Genomic DNA, 19,921 nt, shown 5'->3' with positions numbered 1-19,921 from the left:
GGCGGAAGTGAGGCGCGCTCCGGCCGCCCTCTCCCCCGGCGCCGTGCCTGTCGCCGTCGCTATGGAGTAGCTGGAGCGGGACGGGGCCGAAGAGGGAGACGGAGCCGGCGTGACAGGCGGCTCGCCCGGCCCACAGGGCGAACGGGTAGCCGGGCGCTGCGCCCGCAGCTTCCCGCGGGCTCAGGTAAGAGGCCTGTCCCCCGCGCCCCGGAGCAGGAGCGGCTGTCCGTGGCCTAGTGCCGCTGCGCGGGGCAGGGCAGGGCCCGGTAGCTCTGCAGGGGCTGGGGCTGGCGGTCCCGCCTCCCGGGAGCCCGGCGCTGAGGGATGGAGAGGAAGGGGCCGCCGTGGAGGCGCGATCGTTGCGCGAGCAGGGCCTGGCAGGGACCGCGGAGCCGCGGGAGGTGGCGGATCGCGGGTCACCTGCCCGCCAGCGCCGCTCACCTCTGGCCGCGGCCGCCGCCCGCCCCAGGCAGGCTCCTTCCCGGCCGCCCCGCGGAGAGTGCGCACAGTCACCGGCCCTTCGGGCAGCGGGAAAGGGGATTCCCCGCGCGCCGCTGGGGGGGTTCCGCTGTGCGAGTCCGGTCTCGCTGTAAGTAGCAGAAAATACTTTGTCCGAGAGGACTGGCCCGCAAGAGACAATCCAGGGGTTTGTGCGGCATATAGGTTAGGTTAGGTTTCGCCTGTCAGCAGGTGACAGACTGGTCCCCGTGCATCGATCTCGTTCCGTGAGTTTTTGGTAGGGTTTCAGCTGCAGCTCGGTACCGAAATGCTGAATAAAAATCATGAAGGTGACAGTGAGCACAACTGCACCATGCACTGTGCATCATCGCATTTGAATCCTCCTGTTGTTTTTGTAACAAGTGCAAAAGGTTGGTTGTGCCTGAAATTTTTTTTTTCTTTTGTTTGGTGAGACTAGGTTGTTTTAGCACCTATTTCTTCTGTGAATTCATCATTGTTTGGGTCAGATGGATAGGATGGAAGTTTGGGTTGGGTGGCATGAAGTACTGATGCACCTGCCAGCTGCCTTGGTTCACAAAGGGGAATCCCAGCTTGTTACAGGTCAAAATACTGTCAGAGTGTGTGATGCGCTGCTGTACAGTGTGCATCTGTATCCACACATCAGGTTAAGCTATGAATTAGTTCAAGGATAAATTAATAGTTTTAAATCATGCAGTTGTTTTACATGAGTGAGAATTAAAGAATGATGAGGAATCTTTGTTTTGGATTTACCTTTATTTCAATATTTTGAATGTTTTGCCTCATTTCTTATTTTCGTGTTGGCTGTTGCTTACTACCTTCCCAAGTGATTGGCTTGTTACTGTGCTGAGGTATTGTTGCTGATGTACATCAGCATAAAGACCATTATTGATTGTGAGGGGAATTAATGAAAACAACACATTGACCATCTGGATTTCTTTTTAGGATCAATTCCAGTTTTCATGGACTTAGTAGCATTACTGTTACCCATGAAATTCAAACAGGAAAAAAAACAAAGTTCTTGAACATTTATTGCGTGTCCTGTGTTGCTTGTCTGAACATTGTTACTCTTAAGATCCTGTACTTTTCTCGTTTATTAGCTTTTAACTTGAAATGAATGTTTCATTGTGGGTGACTGTCTTTATTCTCCTGTGGTAGTTAATTTTTCTATAAATAGTAGTTCAGTCTTAAGTGAACAAACCAGTTTTCATACAGTTGAGAACTAAAGTTGCATGTTTCAGATATGGTTAAATCATCATGATTTGTGGTATCATAGATACTATCCAAAATAATTATATTTTTTTTGCATGGATTTTCTAGTTACATTCTTCCTGTTGACATATATTTTTACTGAAGTTGGTAGTAATTGTTTTTAGAAAGCAAAATACTTGAGATAATTTGAGATTACTGTCCAAATGTTGACATGAGAATTTCTACAAATATACAGTGTTAGATGGATGTAAACTTAAAACCCAAGCTGCTTATTGAGAAGTAAGTTTCGTGGTACTCCTTACTCACTAGCTAAATTAAACAGTAGTTTGCATACTGTCAAGCTGGAGAGGAACAGGTTGGACAGGGCTTACCAGGCTTGATTTTTAATTCCTAATCCTTCAGACAGTGGAATGCTGTTAACATTCTCACCTAGTGGTTTTTCCATGCTTCTCACTGCTGTTAGTCTGTCACCCACAGCGAAGGCATTTCTGATTTAATCAATACTACACCATTTTTCCACCACCTGTGTAGAGAATATCCCTTTCAGATTTATACAAAGGAATTTGAACATGCATGCACATGCATTTTCTTCATAATATCTCCACAATTAATTCTGCAAAGCATCTCTTTAGTTTTGAGAGTTCAAACATGAGATTGTGTTGCATTGACACTAGGGAGGTTTGAAGGCTGGGAGTGGGACAGTGCAAAAAGCACAAGATTTAGAAACAAATAAATTAGATTTGTGGTTATGTTAAACTTATTAGAATTGATTTTATAGTCTTTTAGCATATAGAGTTTGCCTCATGGAATAGCTGCAGAATAAAATCTCTGAGAGCTGGAAATACTTACAGCTCCTATTTAGAATACTCAGTGATCCTTGTTTCTGCCTATTTATTAGGTTAATGAAAAGTTCCTTTATACACGGATATTAGCTGGTGTCTAAAAGCTGTTTGGTCTTGGGCTGCACAGTTAGGAGTTGCGTGCGTTTTTCCACAGCACAATTCATAAAGTAAAATTAATATATTGTCATAAAATGTCACATACTCTAATAAATTACTTAGTGAAGGAATTTTGTTTCTGTAATCCATTTCCAGCTATGTTCTTCAACAAGTACATAATTATTCTTAAGATTATCTCATTGTATTCAGACTCAGCTTCTCGTATCTAAAACTCACAGTCCCCATCATTAAGACAACTCCACCGTGAACATGCTTGCAGTCATACCTGGTTCTGCTCCTGAGTAGTCCCGTTGGAGCCATAGCTACTTTAAAGTTGAGTATTTGCAAGATTGAGATCTGTGCAGCCAGATACCTTTCTTTTTAAAATACCTAGTCTGGTTCTTCATTTAGTAGCACAAAGTTGTGTCACTCAGCTGATATGGAAATTGGAGAAATACCTGTGGAGCCACAGTGTATTATGCATTAGTGTATTTTTTCCTTTCACCATGAAAGAGTACTGAAGGTGGGATATAACTGCAACAATAGTCAAGATAGAGCAGCATAGTTGTGTTGCTTCCAGCACCATGCTGGAGTTTGCTTAGGACTAGGTTAATAGTGTTACACATATCTACACTGGAGTGCATTGTTCAGTAACTTGTATAACGTTCTAAGAAGTTTAATTTTGTAAGTTTATTACTGCTTTTAGAAAAGTCTATCTTTCCAGTTTAATACTAATGTGTGTCTGTCTAAATAACTTCAGTGTGATTGATTTCAGTCAAGTTTGAGGTATACAGGTGTCAGAAATAAATTGCTACAGGTTTTGTGAGACTAAGGAGCTCTGAAGAGGAAGCAAACTCCATCTGTCTTGAGTGTCGAAAAAGCTGTGGTATAAATGCATATATTAATAGATACCAGCTAATGTATGCAGACCAGAACATTGCCTTATAAATGTATATAATACAGTGGGAAGAGCTTTAATTTGTGCAAGCAAGCACTGCACATCTGATTAGAACATTGGGGCTGGTAGTCCCAGTGCTCACTGGATTGTTTGTTAGTTGTGGTGAATGGAGTTAAATCCAGTTGGCGCCGGTCATGAGTGGTGTCCCCCAGGGCTCGGTTTTGGGGCCACTCCTGTTTAACATCTTTATTGATGATCTAGATGAGGGGATCAAGTGCACCCTCAGTAAGTTTGCAGATGACACCCAGCTGGGTGGGAGTGTTGATCTGCTGGAGGGTAGGGAGGCTCTGCAGAGAGACCTGGACAGGCTGGAGCGATGGGCTAAGGCCAACTGTATGAGCTTCAATAAGGCCAAATGCCGGGTGCTGCACTTGGGCCACAACAACCCCCAGCAGCGCTACAGGCTTGGGGAGGAGTGGCTGGAGAGCTGCCAGTCAGAGAGGGACCTGGGGGTGTTGATTGACAGCCGGCTGAACATGAGCCAGCAGTGTGCCCAGGTGGCCAAGAAGGCCAATGGTATCCTGGCTTGTATCAGAAATAGCATGGCCAGCAGGGACAGGGAAGTGATCTTACCCCTGTACTCGGCACTGGTGAGGCCGCACCTCGATTACTGTGAAAGGAGGTTGCAGAGAGTTGGGGATGAGTCTCTTTAACCAAGTAATAAGCGATAGGACAAGAGGGAATGGCCTCAAGTTGCACCAGGGAAGGTTTGGACTAGATATTAGGAAGCATTTCTTTACAGAACGGGTTGTTAGGCGTTGGAATGGGCTGCCCAGGGCAGTGGTGGAGTCCCCATCCCTGGAGGTGTTGTAAGAGTCAGGCTGACATAGCACTGAGGGATATGGTGTAATTGGGAACTGTTAATGTTAGGTTAATGGTTGGACTGGATGATCTTCAAGGTCTTTTCCAACCTAGATGATTCTGTGATTCTGTGCCCTTTGCTTCTTTTGTCCTTGTTACCATGACTTGGCAAACATCTCCTTTACCACAGCAGAATCTTCTCTTCCATTTGAATAGGACTAACATTCTCTATTTTTCAAAGAAGTAGTTTTACACAAATTATATGCCAGTGAGTTGAGTATATGACAAATAAGACTATAATTGAAAATAGTGTTTCTGCAGATTTCAGTACATTTGCTGATGTCCTGTCTTAGGTTTATTTTACTATAGATTGAAGAAATAATAGTCTTCACACCTTATTTGAAAGAGAAAATGAAGAAATATTGTTAAGGGTTGCTTTTGAATATACCATGTAATACTGATTCCAGGGAATAATTTCTTCTTGCGTTCTCTCTTCATCTTTGCTCACACCAATAAGGAAGATGAATGTCTATATCTTTTTTTCACTGTTTCCCATCTTTATTCTTTCTTGTGTATCCAGTATCAGAGAGACAATTGTATAAATGGGACATAGACTTCAGAACTTCTATCTGGCAGAATAAGCAAGTCAGATTTTTTTAAACTAATTAGGATGAACGAAATTATAAGGTGCCACAGTCTTTTAGCTCTTAAATTTGCAAGGTGATGTAAAACTTTCTTGTACAATTTTGTTAAAATAAAGCATAAAAAGATCACTGCTTGTTTCCTTCCCCTGCAGCAACTGATTAATACTTAAGTTCATTAATGCTTATAGCATACAAATAGTAATGTCAGCAATCTGATAGGTAAAATACTGAATTTTGAGCCTGTATTTTGACAAGCACAGTGTAGGAAAGAATACGTTTTTTACATGTCTTCTGTATAATACACATCTATTCTTTTGCTGGTCTGGGGTCTTAAGCAATCCCTTCAGAAAATGGGTAGCCTCAAGAGCACTGGAGTTGAAGGAAGCTGGTTTCATTCAGATTTGGTTCTCTTTGTTGGTTGATACTGATGTAGAAGTTGTGAACCTCTCCCTCCATGGGAGCAGTTTATAGGTTCTCTTCTTTATTCAATTACCTCTTTTCAAGAAATAGTTGAGTTTCTCAGTCTTTAATTGCTTTGTTAGATCTAATGGAGGATCAAGGGATTCAGGAGTTTTTGAGAAGTAGAAGCAATGACATATAATCCCCAGGCATGCACACACAGATACATGTATGCAGTGTGAGTATGTATAACTGCAAAGCACTGAAAGTTATATTTCAGTATTCTTTTTGTGGGTTACTCCTGTATCCTATCGGATCATCGGTTAGATGTTAACAGTTTTCAACATGTGTCTTACGTTAACAGAAATTGCTAGAGGCCTGTGAAGCTTTTTTTTTTCTTGTCTTTGTAGGATAATACATTGGTGCACAGCTGAGACAATGGAGTCCATGCTGAATAAATTGAAGAGTACCGTTACAAAGGTAACGGCTGATGTCACCAGTGCAGTCATGGGAAATCCTGTTACTAGGGAATTTGATGTTGGCCGACATATTGCCAGTGGTGGTAATGGTCTTGCTTGGAAGATATTTAATGGAACTAAAAAATCAACAAAACAGGTGAGTTGTCAAGTAAAGACCTAAGTTTATAAGCATTAGATAACAGTGATAGGTAGCAGTTGGTAAGTGGCATTTAAAAATGAAACCCAACTGGGCAGACTAATCCTAAGGGTAGTACTGTAAGTAAAATAAAATTAAGAACTCAACATTATTTAAATATAATGTTCTCAGCTATATAGGTGATAACTGCTTTAAGTCTTCACTGCTGGAGAAAAAAGTGGTTCTGCATTCATATCATACAATTCGAGACCAAGATCAAGAATTAATCTGAGTTAAAAGTGATCTGACAAGAAGGAAGAAGTTTGTTTTAACATGGATTGGTTCCCCAATTTGTTTTACCTTGCAGCTTTATTTGGTAGCAGTACTGGTTTTTTGAAGTTTAAAATAACTGTGAAGTTTGCTTTCATTTGTTCTCAGCAAAAGAGACTGTAGTTTTTTGCTCAGCTGCCATACAGAAATTGAGGGGTTAGAAATGTTAAGTCATGAGTTATAGTAACAGGAAGGCATGGGGTAAAGGAGGAGGAGGTTGTGGAGGAAGTGAGTTGTGCCTTCCCTGTGCTGCTTTCAGATCAGTATCATTCCCTTTTAGTTTCATTAAAGTATTAGGAGTTAGAGCACTAATATATAAACTTTTGACTCACTTGAAGTCACATGTGTAAATGAAAGTGGGATTGCAACTTTGGAAGAAAGTTTGCCAGGTGCAGAATTTAAGAACTGTTATTATAGAAAATGATTTTGTTGTACTGGAGAAATGTGAAAAGTCTTTTTTCAAACTTGGAGAGGAAATGAATTTTCAACGAGTAAACAGAAGTATTCATAAATTATGGCCTTCAGTTAAACTGTTGCTGAAATGATATGAAGTCACTTAGACAAGGAATCAGCTTGCTACAAATGTACAGAAAAGAAATGGATACAAAGGAATAACATTGGAAAACATATATGTACGTGATCTGTTAGATGGTAGGAAAATAAACTGTAGCAAATGGAGAAGAAATGTACTATGCAGAATAAATAATCTGTGGAGAATGTGTGATCTGATTGTGGCAGCATCTGAATAATGTTGAGCAGGTACTTTTGCCATATTCTCAAGCATCTGTCTAGCTGTTGCAGAAGTGTGTACATGTAGTATTTACTGAATTTACCCAGTGTACCAATTGGAGGTTTTTTTGGCCTTATTCAACTATACAGAGGATAGGTTTTATATAATCTCTGTGCCCAGTAAGCATTTGACCTGTAGCAGGTGTAGCTTTAAGGTCTGGAGAGTTGTAGCAAGTTTCTTTCAGTGCCTGATTGACAGAGTGTATGTAACTTGGTTCCTGTCGATCATGTTTTTCAAGCTTTGAATGGGTGTTCTGACCACTGATTTTGCAGAGTTTTAGTTCAGGTATTACCACACGTGATCCTGCAATATCTCTGTAAACCCTGATTAATGTCTGTACATTTATATGCCATCATTAGTCATTAAAAATACAGCAGCAGTTTTACTGCAGGGAGTTTTAGATGGCCGGTGATTTGGCATGCAATTACCATTCATTATTAATATTACCAGTTAGGTAACATCATGTCAACATGCAGTTTGCCATTACAAAATAAAACTATGCAGCAATACAAATAATTTACGTTGTTGTATTGCAATATATCTGCTATTTTTTATTTCTTTGGCATGTACCTTTTGAATGTTGGCTGGGCAATGTGGAAGTGGCTGACTGTCATTTTCCAAGTGGCAGCAGTCACTTCTGTGAAGTGATGCACATATTTGCTGTATTGCAAGTCTGTATATCTAATTTGAAGCTACAAGCACTTAGCTGTTTTGCAGTAAATGCGTATTGTAATCACACAAGTGGGATGTAAGAGCTTAATTGCCTCTGTTATTGTCACTTTACAACAACACAAGTAATAATTTAAGTCATTGTAACCAGATAAAATAGTTAAATTGGGAGTTTTAGCATTACAGCAGTAGAGCTGATCAGAAATCTTTGTTCTCAGGACAGATGTTACTCAGCAGCCTTACAGGAGTTGGTCAGCTGAAGTTAAGATTTCAAATATGGATTAATTTGGTTCCTTTTTTAAGTCAGTGCACAGTTACAAATATTCTGTCTCTGGTGACAGTAGATATGTATGATTTTATTCCTTTTTCAGAGTTCTGCCTGGTTCCTGCCTTCCTGGTTTTTCTGGATTTCTGAATCTTTATGTATTTCTTTTTTTTTTAATGTGTCTTGTCTTTTCTTGCTTACTTTGTAGGTGACTGAATAACAACCTAGCAGAATGTGAGGAAATTACTTACCTGTGTGCATGTGTTTGTCTGGTGCTATTTGATAGCTGATTTGCTGCTGTTTGTTTGAAAGAGTTGTGAGTCTGGGTGTACATGTATACATGAAGTAACATGTTGCTAATTTTACAATATGTATTCCTGCTTGTCTTGGCTTTGTTAACTTAGTCTTTATGCACTTACATTTTTTTCTGGCATAATATGACATAATATGTCCTTCTGCTTAGAAAGTATGATCATAAAGAAACAGGGGAAGGTCACTTAATGTTCTTGTTGGCAGCTCAGTTGTAAAAACTAGCAGAATTCACGAGATAATGTTTTGCACTTCAAGACCACTGTAGTTGTGTTTAACTTTTCTTGTGGTAGCACTAAATGTATTAATGGTAAGTCAGTCACCTTTCTGTTGTTTTGGCTGCACATACATAGCTTTGAAATGAAAGCTTCCTACGATTCAAGCTTTAAAGGCTAATTAATTTTAAAACTGAAATAGTTGTATACTTTATGACTGAAACAAACTGATGGGAAAGTAGTGTTATAAAAAAAAAATTGGCAAGCTTCTAAAACCCCCCAAAAGCTGGAGGAAAATCTTTTTCTGGCAAAAGACCAGAGTAGTATCAGAGTGCTTTCCAGTATTTTAGTTCAGAGACTATTTTCCTTTGCACAGTAGGAGGCTTTGGTAAAACATCATGTGTTTGCATATCAAGTAACATTTGATTATTCATTAAAAAAATGTGTGAGTGCATATGGGTAAAATAGGGAACAAAAATGAAAGGGAAAACAAACAGAGTTTCTAAAATCAACCATTCTGACTGCTACTTTAAAATCTGCTTTGCTTTTATGTTCATGATTTAGTCTTTAACATGATCATATTTAATTTTTTTCCACGAGAGCACTACATCATTCAATTCACAGGATAGATGGTGAACTGTAATTATTAAATATTTTTTGTTTTGTTTTGTTTTTTTTTTTCCCTTCCTTATTGTTCTCTGGCATTATTGCTCCACACTATTCAAAATGTCATTGAAAATAGAAGGATTTGAGTTTCTGTAGTATTCATAACTATAGCGCTTGCATGTTTTACAGATACTGTTAACATGCTTTCTCAGTATGGAATGAGATGAATAGGAAGAAGCATTGCTATTCCAGTATCATTACATTTCCACAGCTTTTAGAGTCTTTAATTTAGAAATACTTTCTGGTTTTGTTTGCATCTTTTTCAACACAAAAACCCAGTGTTGTGGTTTAACCCCAGCCAGCAACTAAGCACCACGCAGCTGCTTGCTCACTCCTCCTCTCTCCCAGGTGCATGGGGAGGAGAATCAATAAAAAGTTAAACTCATGGGTTGAGATGAGAGTGATTTAATAACTAAAATAAAATAAAATGTAATAATAGCTAACATAATAATAATAATGAAAAGGAATATAACAAAAAGAGAGAGAAGTAAAACCAAAGACAAGTGATGCACAATGCAACTGCTCACCATCCGATGACCGATGCCGGAGCAGTGATCTGCCCCTCCTGGCCAGCTCTCCCCAGTTTATATATTGAGCATGATGCCTTATGGTATGGAACATCCCTTTGGCTAGTTCAGGTCAGCTGTCCTGGCCAGGCTCCCTCCCAGCTTCTTGTGCACCTGCTTGCTGGCAGAGCATGGGAAACAGAAAAATCCCTAACCTAAGTGCTACTTACCAACAACTAAAACATCAGTGTGTTATCAACATTATTCTCACACTAAATCCAAACCACAGCACTGTACCAGCTACTAAGAAGAAAATTAACTCTATCCCTGCTGAAACCAGGACACTCAGTGTGTTCTGAATTCTTGCCTTCCTCTTAGGGGCAGGAGAGAAAGCATGACATGCCTTGGTTGCCTGGTTGCCTTTTTTGGGTTAGGGAGAATTATTTCTCTCTCTCTCTTTCCTCCTTTCTCCCTTTCTTTTTGTTTTTTGGTTTTTTTTTTTTTTTTTTAGCAGTTGCAATGGCTAAGATAGGAGCAGGGGTTTTGCGTTCTCTTTGGTTTATAAGGTGTTTACGTGGGTAAATAAGGACACGTATTTTAAACTGTTGGTGTATGTTTCATGAGGAATGCAAGATTGCAAATGGACTTGGAGGATGTGGTGGGTTGACCCTGACCAGCAACCAGGCACCCACACAGCTACTCACTCACTTCCGCACCCCAGCAGAATGAGGGAAGAAAATAGGAAGAAGAAAAACAATAAAACTCATGGGTCAAGATTTAGACAGTTTAATAGGTGAAGGAAGCGGGGGGGAAACAAGCAAAGAAAAGGAAATTGCTCACCACATCCCACAGGCAGACTGATAGTCAAGCTAGTCTCCAAAAAACAGCCACCTTGGAAGCCAAAACCCCACTTCTTCTTCCTCTACCCTACGTTTTATCACTGAGCATGATGTTATATGATATGGAATAGCCCTTTGGCCAGTTCCGGTTGGCTGTCCCGGCACTGTCCCATCCCAGTCTCCAGCCTACCCATGGCCTACTCACTGCGGGGGCAGAGTGGGAAAAGGAGAAGGCCTTGACCCTGTGTGAGACGTGTTCAACGACGGCCAAAACGATGGTGTGTTATCAACACTGTTATAGCCACGAATCTAAAATGCAGCACCATATGGGATGCTATGAAGAAAGTTAACTCCATCTCAGCCAGACCCAGTACAAAGGAAAACTGCCCAAAGAATCTGGGAAAAGGAAATAGGGGCATTTAGTGATTAAAACTACAAGAATAAAAAAACTTTATGAAGGGGTATATTAGTGACTACCAGGTCTTTGGGGCAATGGTTGACAGAATTCCCCTGAAATACACAAGCACAATTAAAGAGAACTGATTTACACTTCTGTTCAGTGCTTAAAGTGTTCTGGATGAGTTAATATGATTATATCCCAATTAAATCATGCCCTGTGTCTTGCATGCTGTGGACAATGCTTACTCCTGATTGCACAGGTGACATTTAATTCCTTAGCAAAGGCATAAACACTGATCTTTTCAGTGATTCATGTTAAAAATTCTAAATTCTTGGTAGTAACAACATGTGTTTTCTTGAAGGTCTAAATCCTGGCAAATATTTACATGGTACACCTCATAACATACAGCTGTCCCAGTGTGATCACTGAGCTTTACCTAATGCCACGTTGAAGTAAAGCACTTGGCTTAAACATGTGGGAGGTGAGACACAAGGTGCAGACTATGTCATATTGTGAACAGAACTGAGGTTTAAACTTAGATCTCTTGATTGGCCAGTCTAGTCCCCTACATACTTGTCCATACCTCCTAACCCAGGTAGTAATGTTACCAGTGTACCATGTTGAGACAAGAGCTTGTTGAGCAAGGTGCATATACTTCCTATCACATAACAAATGAAAGCTTGTGTCATTAAAGATAAGGGTTGTTTTGTTTCTACTTTTTCATTTTTTGTGGAGAACAGTCATATTTTTTAATATATTTTAGTCTTTTTATTGTTAAATTTGTTTTTATATCACAAAGTTGGAATTGCAACACAACTGCAGAATTAAATAACAAGTAGTCATCTGCAGGAGGAAGCTATTTTTCCTTCAAAACTATGAAATGAAAAAAGTGGAAGCTCCCCTAGAGCTTTCTACGGAAAGAAGTAAGCCTTTGCAGCCTTTCATCTCAGTAAGTTTCCATGAAAGTAAGTACAGGAAATGGAATCCCTGTCAACTACAGTCGGTAGCCCTCCTTTTTGGGGTTGAACATCAGTTCTTGTAAAATAGAAAAGGAAAAACAGAATTAATGTGTTCATAGTCAAGATTTGACAGAGTTATGTGGTTCACACAGCATAAAACTGTGAACACTTTTAAATGTTTCCAAGCTTACTATATGGTTTCAGTAATTTTTGTGCATTGAGAATGTGTTCTGTGGCCCATGACTCAGCTATCACTTCATTCTTCTGTACAATAATATCTGGTGACCTATGGGGGTTAAGATATTATATTGTTGATATGGCATTTTGCACATAAAAAGCAGTGCTGATTATAGAATTGAATTTCAGTATGCCATATTTTGAATTATTAATATCAGAACACATTGAACATTTTAGTGTTCAGAGATGGCTGGGTGCTTTCTTCTTGTATCAGATGTGTTACATGAAAATGAAGGTGTTGAAAGCAAGTTGTCACACAGCTCAAATTATTTTGATTTTTGACAGTCCACAATAACTAAGTCTACAAAATCAATGTGATAACAATCATTTTCGTACCTAGAATACTACAGTTTCATATACGTACTTATATGTGAGCTAATTTTGGATCTGTAAAAGTTCTATCAAACTTCAAACAAACCGTGCAAGATTGCTGCAAGCACCAATAGAACTTATTTATAGCCATCATAAAATATTCAAACCACAGCTGATGTCTCATACTATCCGATTTAAATATTCACTTTCTGATTCTTTTGACTTGCCTTTAAACAGAAGTTCTTTCAGAAGTGATGTATTAGTTTGAACTTTTGTTATTGGTCACGTACTGCTCAATACATTCACATTTTGTACTGGAAAATATGTATTTTTTAAATAGTGGGTATAGTGTATGTCTTCCATACCCTGTCATGGGTTCTTCCCTGCCTTGTGTCAACGTTAATGTTTGATCCATCACACTTAAGAGTTGGAGCAGGGAGCTGATGTGGATAGAAGCAGGAAAAGTGTACTTACTTGAATTAGTTATAGACATTCACCTGCTAATGGTTTAATGAAACAGGTACCAGCTAAAAAGTATAAACCAATTTTTTGTGTATTGGACTGAATTTCTTTTTTTATATAGTCTTATTTCTAGAAGTCTTTTTTCTTTTTTTTAAAATCAATAATGTAACTGTTCTTGTGATATTTTAATTAGAATAATAGTTATAAAATGCAGTACAAGAGCATAGATTTCCTCTTGGGACTGAAAGCTGTATTTTCATATTTTCTACTGGTTTCTAACCTTTATTATTATTCATTGCTGTTGTAGGAGTTCAAGAAAGTCTCTGTTTCATTACAAAGTTTTTAATTCCTTTTTTCTTTAATTGATTTATTTCTCTTTAATGGCTTCCAAATTGATGATATGATCTAACTTTTTATTTCACATCCACCTCTGAAATTTTAAAGTTTCATATAAATTTTTTAATTTTCTCCCACACCATTTGCAGAAGTGGATTGGAAGAACTATTTTCTCTGGTTTTAACATCTACTGCATTTCTGGGACTTCTTTTTACACATGTTTAGGCATTAACAAATTCTTAATGTTTTATCATGTGAATGGTCTGATCAGGTTAATTGATTACTGTGACTATAAATTATCTTTCATGAATGTCTAGTTTCAGGTTTGGAGCAGAACGCTGAGACGGAGTCTGGTTTAATAAAGTGCCACTTGGTGTATTTAATGCCAAATGAATGCATATATGCTCAGAATATTTTAATTGTTCATAGTTGATGTAAATGCTTTCATCTACCTAAAATCAAGCTGATTTCTGTCCTGTGGATCTGCTGCTTTGTCACTGTGTAGATAGTGGTTATAGTTTATGTATTAACTGTTTGTACAGCTGTAAGCTGTACCTTAATTCTTGAAATATATATTCCAGAGGTTATATACAATAACCTGTGTGCTTATGACTGGGACAAAGTATGGACAATATGTATATATACATACACGTTGAAATACTTACTGCATTGGTGGGATTGTACTGTTGATTCAAAAAATGTGTGTGTGTGTGTGTAATGGTGTATAGGCTTGTTTTTTGTCTGTGTTATATACTGAGTGAATTTTGTCACTTATTTTTAGGAAGTGGCTGTTTTTGTCTTTGATAAGAAGCTAATAGACAAGTATCAAAAATTTGAAAAGGATCAGATTATTGATTCGTTAAAACGAGGTGTTCAACAACTAACCAGGCTTCGACACCCTCGACTACTTACTGTTCAACATCCGTTGGAAGAATCCAGGTAAGCAGTAGTAAAGTTGAGAACAGACTTTCTTAATCATTGTTTTGTTATTGGACGTAAAATATCTGGAACATTCAACACATACTGATGAGATTCAACACAATCTGATGAGATTCAAAGCCATAGGATGCATTTCTGGTGTGAATCTAACTAATAATCTATATGCGATCTTAGTCCGGTTGCACCTATAAGGCTACACATGACCCTTAAAGCATGAAAATTTGGTAGTTCAATTAATTTCACTTTTGAAGAATTCTCTTAAAAATTGTTTTCTTGCAAAAGGTTGTTCATACATTGGTTCCATGCATGTGAGATTGGAGATTTTAGGTAAATTGTATGTATTGTGGCTGCATATGTGGCTGTTTACATCAACTATGAACAATTAAAAGGTACTCATGCCAACTGAGGGAGACAAAATTCAGTGTGGTCTGGTAGTGCTTATTTGATTTATGTAAGGTTGACCACTACGCACAATAATGGGTTAGTCTTATGGTTCATTCAACTGCAGTGATAACAACACACTAAAATCTAAGAAATAAAATGAAGGCTTTGTGTTAAAATACAAAGCTGATCCTCACCTTACTGAGGAAGGTCATGAAGGTTTTTTTCCAAAGCAGTTTTTCTAAATGGTAGCCTAATAAAGATTTATATACATTACCTTTCAAACTTCTACACTTTTGATTGTGTCTGTTAACCTGCATTTTTCCAAATGTATTGGCTTCTAGGAGCTGAGAATACTGTAGGAATGCTTCTTCGTCTTTGTGATTCCTACTTTGGGAAGGATTTCTTGGGTTAAATGACACTTGCATATTCATTTATATCTTTCCTCCAGTACAAAATACATTTTTCATTAACAAGTGTTCAAAGCTGTCATTGCCCCTGTGGTTCAGTATGCCCCTCACAAAAGCCTAAGGAAAGTTAGTTAGGTAGTTGAAGACAGCTCTCAGTACTCTACAACAGTAAATAAACTATTACATGCTAAAGGGCCTAGAGTTATCTCAGTCATTGTGTATGCAGGTGAATCCCAGAGTAGATCCCAGGCTTTCTCCTAGAATTGTCACAGTATTTTGATTGACTCAGCAACTGCATCTGTAATTATTTTTTCCCTGAACTCTTCAGTTCAGAAGAAAAAGCTGAGATTCATACCTTGGAGTGTTAAGAAAGCTTTGGTGGTGTTCTTGTAAAGAATTTAAGTCTTTTGAGTAAAATTAACAGTGTAATTATGTCAGAGTTGTCATTTGTGGGTTTTTAGAAATGTCCTGAACTTTGCTCCAATTGTTTTTCTTTCCATACTCAGCTACTGGTAGAAACACCAGTAACACAAAACCCGTCCATTTGCTTGCTGTGCCAGAAACTGATGGAACATTTTTTGGAGGGAGTTCATAAAAGAAAAGTTTGCTTAGAATATTTGTGTGTGTAACCTTGTGCAAGCATGCTGTAAGATTTCTTTAGAATTCCAGGTCTTTCCAGAGCGTTTACTCCTGATGAAAGTTGTGATGGACTCCTTCTTGCTAGACTGTACCTGGTCTTTTTTTTGTGTCTCCAAAGTAACATACAATTGTGTTGAACTGCTTGCAAGTCAGCCTTTATTCCTCCTTCGTGGGGCAAAAGGATATTTGGTGTGCCTGCCACAGCTGAAGTAGATATAGAAAGAAAGGCCATACCTTTCTGATCCTAGTGTGTAGGTAGCTTTTCCACTATTAATAGAATGTTTCTACTCCAGATTATTGGTATTCAATATAATTACATTTAATATAAATATATATAATATATATTATGATGTATAAATTTTAACATGCATTTATATAATGAATATTTATTTATACTAAATATTTAATATAAATACAGTCTATTTATTTACAACTGGTCTTGAATGACAGAATAGCAATATTATTCTATATTTAACTTGTTATAGGAGAAAAGGATAAAAAAGCCAAATTACAAGTTCACTCATAATGTCATTACTACCCATTAAAAATAGTAGTAGTGTAAAGAGTCCTAGATACTTAATTTACTAGACATTCCATCTGTTGCAGTCTTCCCCAGAGCATATGCATTTTTGGCCATCACTTTTATTTTTAACTTGTTTTCTTTTTATTATGTTACTCTGAATTTGATTTTGCTATTATTCAGGGAATTGTTAAAGAAGCTGCACTGTATGGCAGACATTAGCTTCCGCAGTATTCAATTGCTTTAATTAGATTTGCCCCATCCTTCCTTTACTGTGGATTGGGTCCTTATTTAATTAGCTTCTAGAGTAAAAAATAAACAGAGATCTTTTTATTCCCTCAAAACAACAGAAGTCAGAGAATGTATGTTATGAAAACCACTGAATAACTGTTCCCTAGCCTAGGTATTTTCTATCATCTATGCCTTAACCATAACTAAATGTATAAACTCTATGGTAAAGTTGAAGTCATATTGAAAATGAAGGACTTTGTCTTTCTGTGCTCTGATTCTTTCTTTTGATTACTACATAACCAAGTATTATAGCCCTAGTTGTGTTAATAGAAACATGAAAGGGCTGGTGTTAACAGAATGGTAGGGAGGAAGGAAGCCAAGCAAAGATGTCCTGTCAGGTTGGCTGACACTTATGATTCGATGTATTTTAATTTTTAGTTGTTTTTCCTTTGGAAAGGCAGTAGATAAAACTAAAGTAAAACTAAAATCTGGATGAATAGTAAGAGGTTTGTGTGTTTCATCAGCCTTATTTTACTTTAAAGAGCAAGCTTACTGATTATTGAGATACATAAAAACTATGCGGTAGATTCATGCTGAGGCGTTGTGTCTTCTCTGTGATATTTTTAGGGAATGAGCAAAAAGTTAGGCTTTTGTCTTCTTGCCTATAACTTTAAATTAAAAAATATATCTTTATTACTGTTATTTAGTTTTCTGTGTTCATACTGATGCAGTATTTAGTATTCTCATGAATAACTCATCCTTAAACCAGGTATGTGTGCTACCATCCATGTAATGCTTTCTCCAGAAAAACTTTAAAACAATTAAAAAGTGAGATGCAATGACTGTCTGGGGCCTCCGGTGCTGTGCAGACCAGTATGAAGCATGTGGATGTAAAGAATGACTCTGTCTATTACATGAAGTTTGTGAAACATTGTGAGACATACATTATTTTCAGGACTTAGAAATCTGAAATTTTGAGGCACAGTGTTACAACCAGTCCACTCTATGTGTGGCGGTTTGCTTCATCTATGTTTTTCCAACACCATTGACACAAAAATGCATAAGCAAGACCTGTAATTTTTCTTGAAGAAAACAATAGATAAAATAAATTAGAAAACAGTCACTTCACATACAAACTGCAGTTCATACAACAAGCATATTTGTGTTTGCACTTCTTCTATTCATTTGCAAAGTAGAGGAATATTCAGGTACTACCTTACATTTTATTAATTTTGTTTCTGATCATTGTCTGACCACGTTAAGTATTGCTTCAGGGATGTGTGAGCTTTAGGCACAGCTAAAAGCCTGATTTTGCAAGTTCAATAATTGTAAGAATTATTTGTTTGATTTTCCCGGATCAGGAGAAGAAAACCATTGTTTTGTGAAAACTTTTTATGAAGCATTGTGTGCATCATTAGTGATATATGTGAATGTTACAGAATAAAATAAGAATTCTAATATTTTTGAATACTTCACATATTTATATATTTCCCTTTGTATTTTATTTATATATTTACTCTATATACTACACCCTATATACCAATAAGAATTCAAACCCTGTGATATAATATGGTTTTAGATAGCACTAAGTGCTCTGGTAATGTATAATATGATGTTTGAATGGTTCTTTGTTCACAGACAAGAGATTTATTACATTCATTTACAAGAAATGTTTTTATGTATTTCCTCTACAGGGATTGCTTGGCATTTTGTACAGAACCAATCTGTGCAAGTTTAGCTAATGTTCTTGGCAGCTGGGACAACCTACCTTCTCCTTTACCATCTGACATTAAAGAATACAAACTTTATGATGTGGAGACCAAATATGGTTTGCTTCAGGTATGGCATAGGTTGTCCTTATAATTTTCTTGTTCTTTTAGTATTAATGATTGTTTTACAAAGTTCGTAAACTGCCAAAGTTTTGTCTGCCTATAGTAAATTAAATAATTGGAAAGTCAGAGATGATAGTGCCCTGATCACTGTAAGTATAAGAGAAGATGAACACAGCAGGCTCTAAGTTGCTACTGGTTTTGTTTACTCTGACATGGAAAATACAAAATCGAATGCATTTTTATTTTCTATATAAATGTCTGTGCTACAGCTGTCTCTCCCATATGTGAATCTTTTCTTTACCTTCTGTGGAGGAACAGTAGTTTCCAGGTTTTACTTGGTGAATATGTTGATCAACTTTGAAAAGCGCTTTTGTTCTTATGCTGTGATAGTTGGTCAGCATTAGTAGTCTCATCTGCTGGTTACCCATCTGTGTTTAATTTCCTTCATACATAATTTTTAAGACATAGCCTAAAATTGTGGTGAAAAATTGTGTCTTAGTTAACTTACCAATTTAACCGTGACCACAGGAACAGAATTTTTGTAAATGTTGTAGGATAATTGGGGAAATATTTAACCTGAAATAATAATCTTTTATTAACAGGTTTCTGAAGGCTTGTCATTTTTGCATAGCAGTGTGAAAATGGTCCATGGAAATATTACTCCTGAAAATATAATTTTGAATAAGAGTGGAGCATGGAAAATTATGGGCTTTGATTTTTGTATCCAGTCAACAAATCCATCTGAACAGGAGGTAATAGATCTTTATATTTATCATCATTAAATTTCAAATTCAGATCTTTGTCTGAAACCAGTTTCATGACCTTGCATTTCAGTACAGAATCATTTATTTAATATTTACCTCTATATTTGTTGGCAGGAAGTCTATAAACGTCTGGCACAGGTCTGGACTGAAATGCTGCCTTTGGTCATCACAGAAAAAGAGCCTGAGTTGGCTCAGTGGAGTCAAAATAGACTAGTGATGGTTTCAGACAGAGACTGAAGCCTGTGCCACTTCTGCCCACCTGCATGTTGGATGCCATGCAAAGCCACCTAATTTAGTCTCTTGCATCCACCCAGTGCCTGGTTGCTACCTCCTAAAATGAATTCCCATCATAGCTTGTGTTTCTCTCTTACAACAGTGCTTTGCTTTTACATTACACTTCCCAACTTTAATATTCAGACTTAACTGCATCAGCTAATCACTCTAAGCTACAGACACAGATTCTTAATAGTTTTGCCTTATTCCATTTCTGTTTCATTCAGAACTGAATTTGAGTGGATTAATTATTTTCTGCTGCTTGAGTTTCTTATTTAAAGTGTTGTTCAAAAATTGCTAATAAATGTACTTTCTTTTACTTCTTTTGTAGCCAAAGTTCCCTTGTAAGGAATGGGATCCAAACTTGCCATCCTTGTGTCTTCCAAATCCTGAATATCTGGCACCAGAATATATTCTCTCTGTGAGCTGTGAGACAGCCAGTGACATGTACTCTCTAGGAGCTGTTATGTATGCAGTGTTTAATAAAGGGAAACCAATTTTTGAGGTCAACAAGCAGGATATTTATAAAAGCTTTAGTAGACAGCTGGATCAGGTATTTGTTCTATTTGTGACTGTTGTTCATTGATATTCGTATTTGAAAAGTTACTTAAATC

General features: G+C 37.6%; 1 protein-coding gene across 1 annotated transcript in view; it reads left to right on the top strand.

Annotated features, from left to right (window-relative positions):
* Positions 1–3: 3 nt before the first annotated feature.
* SCYL2 (SCY1 like pseudokinase 2) overlaps positions 4–19,921 on the top strand; it is a 42,917-nt gene continuing 22,999 nt past the window's right edge. The window contains exons 1-6 of the mRNA XM_074826970.1: positions 4–184; positions 5,840–6,044; positions 14,100–14,257; positions 18,133–18,277; positions 18,873–19,022; positions 19,639–19,860. Coding sequence (XP_074683071.1) covers positions 5,868–6,044; positions 14,100–14,257; positions 18,133–18,277; positions 18,873–19,022; positions 19,639–19,860 — 852 coding nt within the window. The 5' untranslated portion in view covers positions 4–184; positions 5,840–5,867. The remainder of the gene's footprint in view (positions 185–5,839; positions 6,045–14,099; positions 14,258–18,132; positions 18,278–18,872; positions 19,023–19,638; positions 19,861–19,921) is intronic.

This window comes from Strix aluco, chromosome 5 (genome assembly GCF_031877795.1).
Source record: "Strix aluco isolate bStrAlu1 chromosome 5, bStrAlu1.hap1, whole genome shotgun sequence".
NCBI lineage: Eukaryota > Metazoa > Chordata > Aves > Strigiformes > Strigidae > Strix > Strix aluco.
The sequence above is the reverse complement of the archived record's forward strand: the minus strand, read 5'-3'. Positions and strand labels throughout refer to the sequence as shown.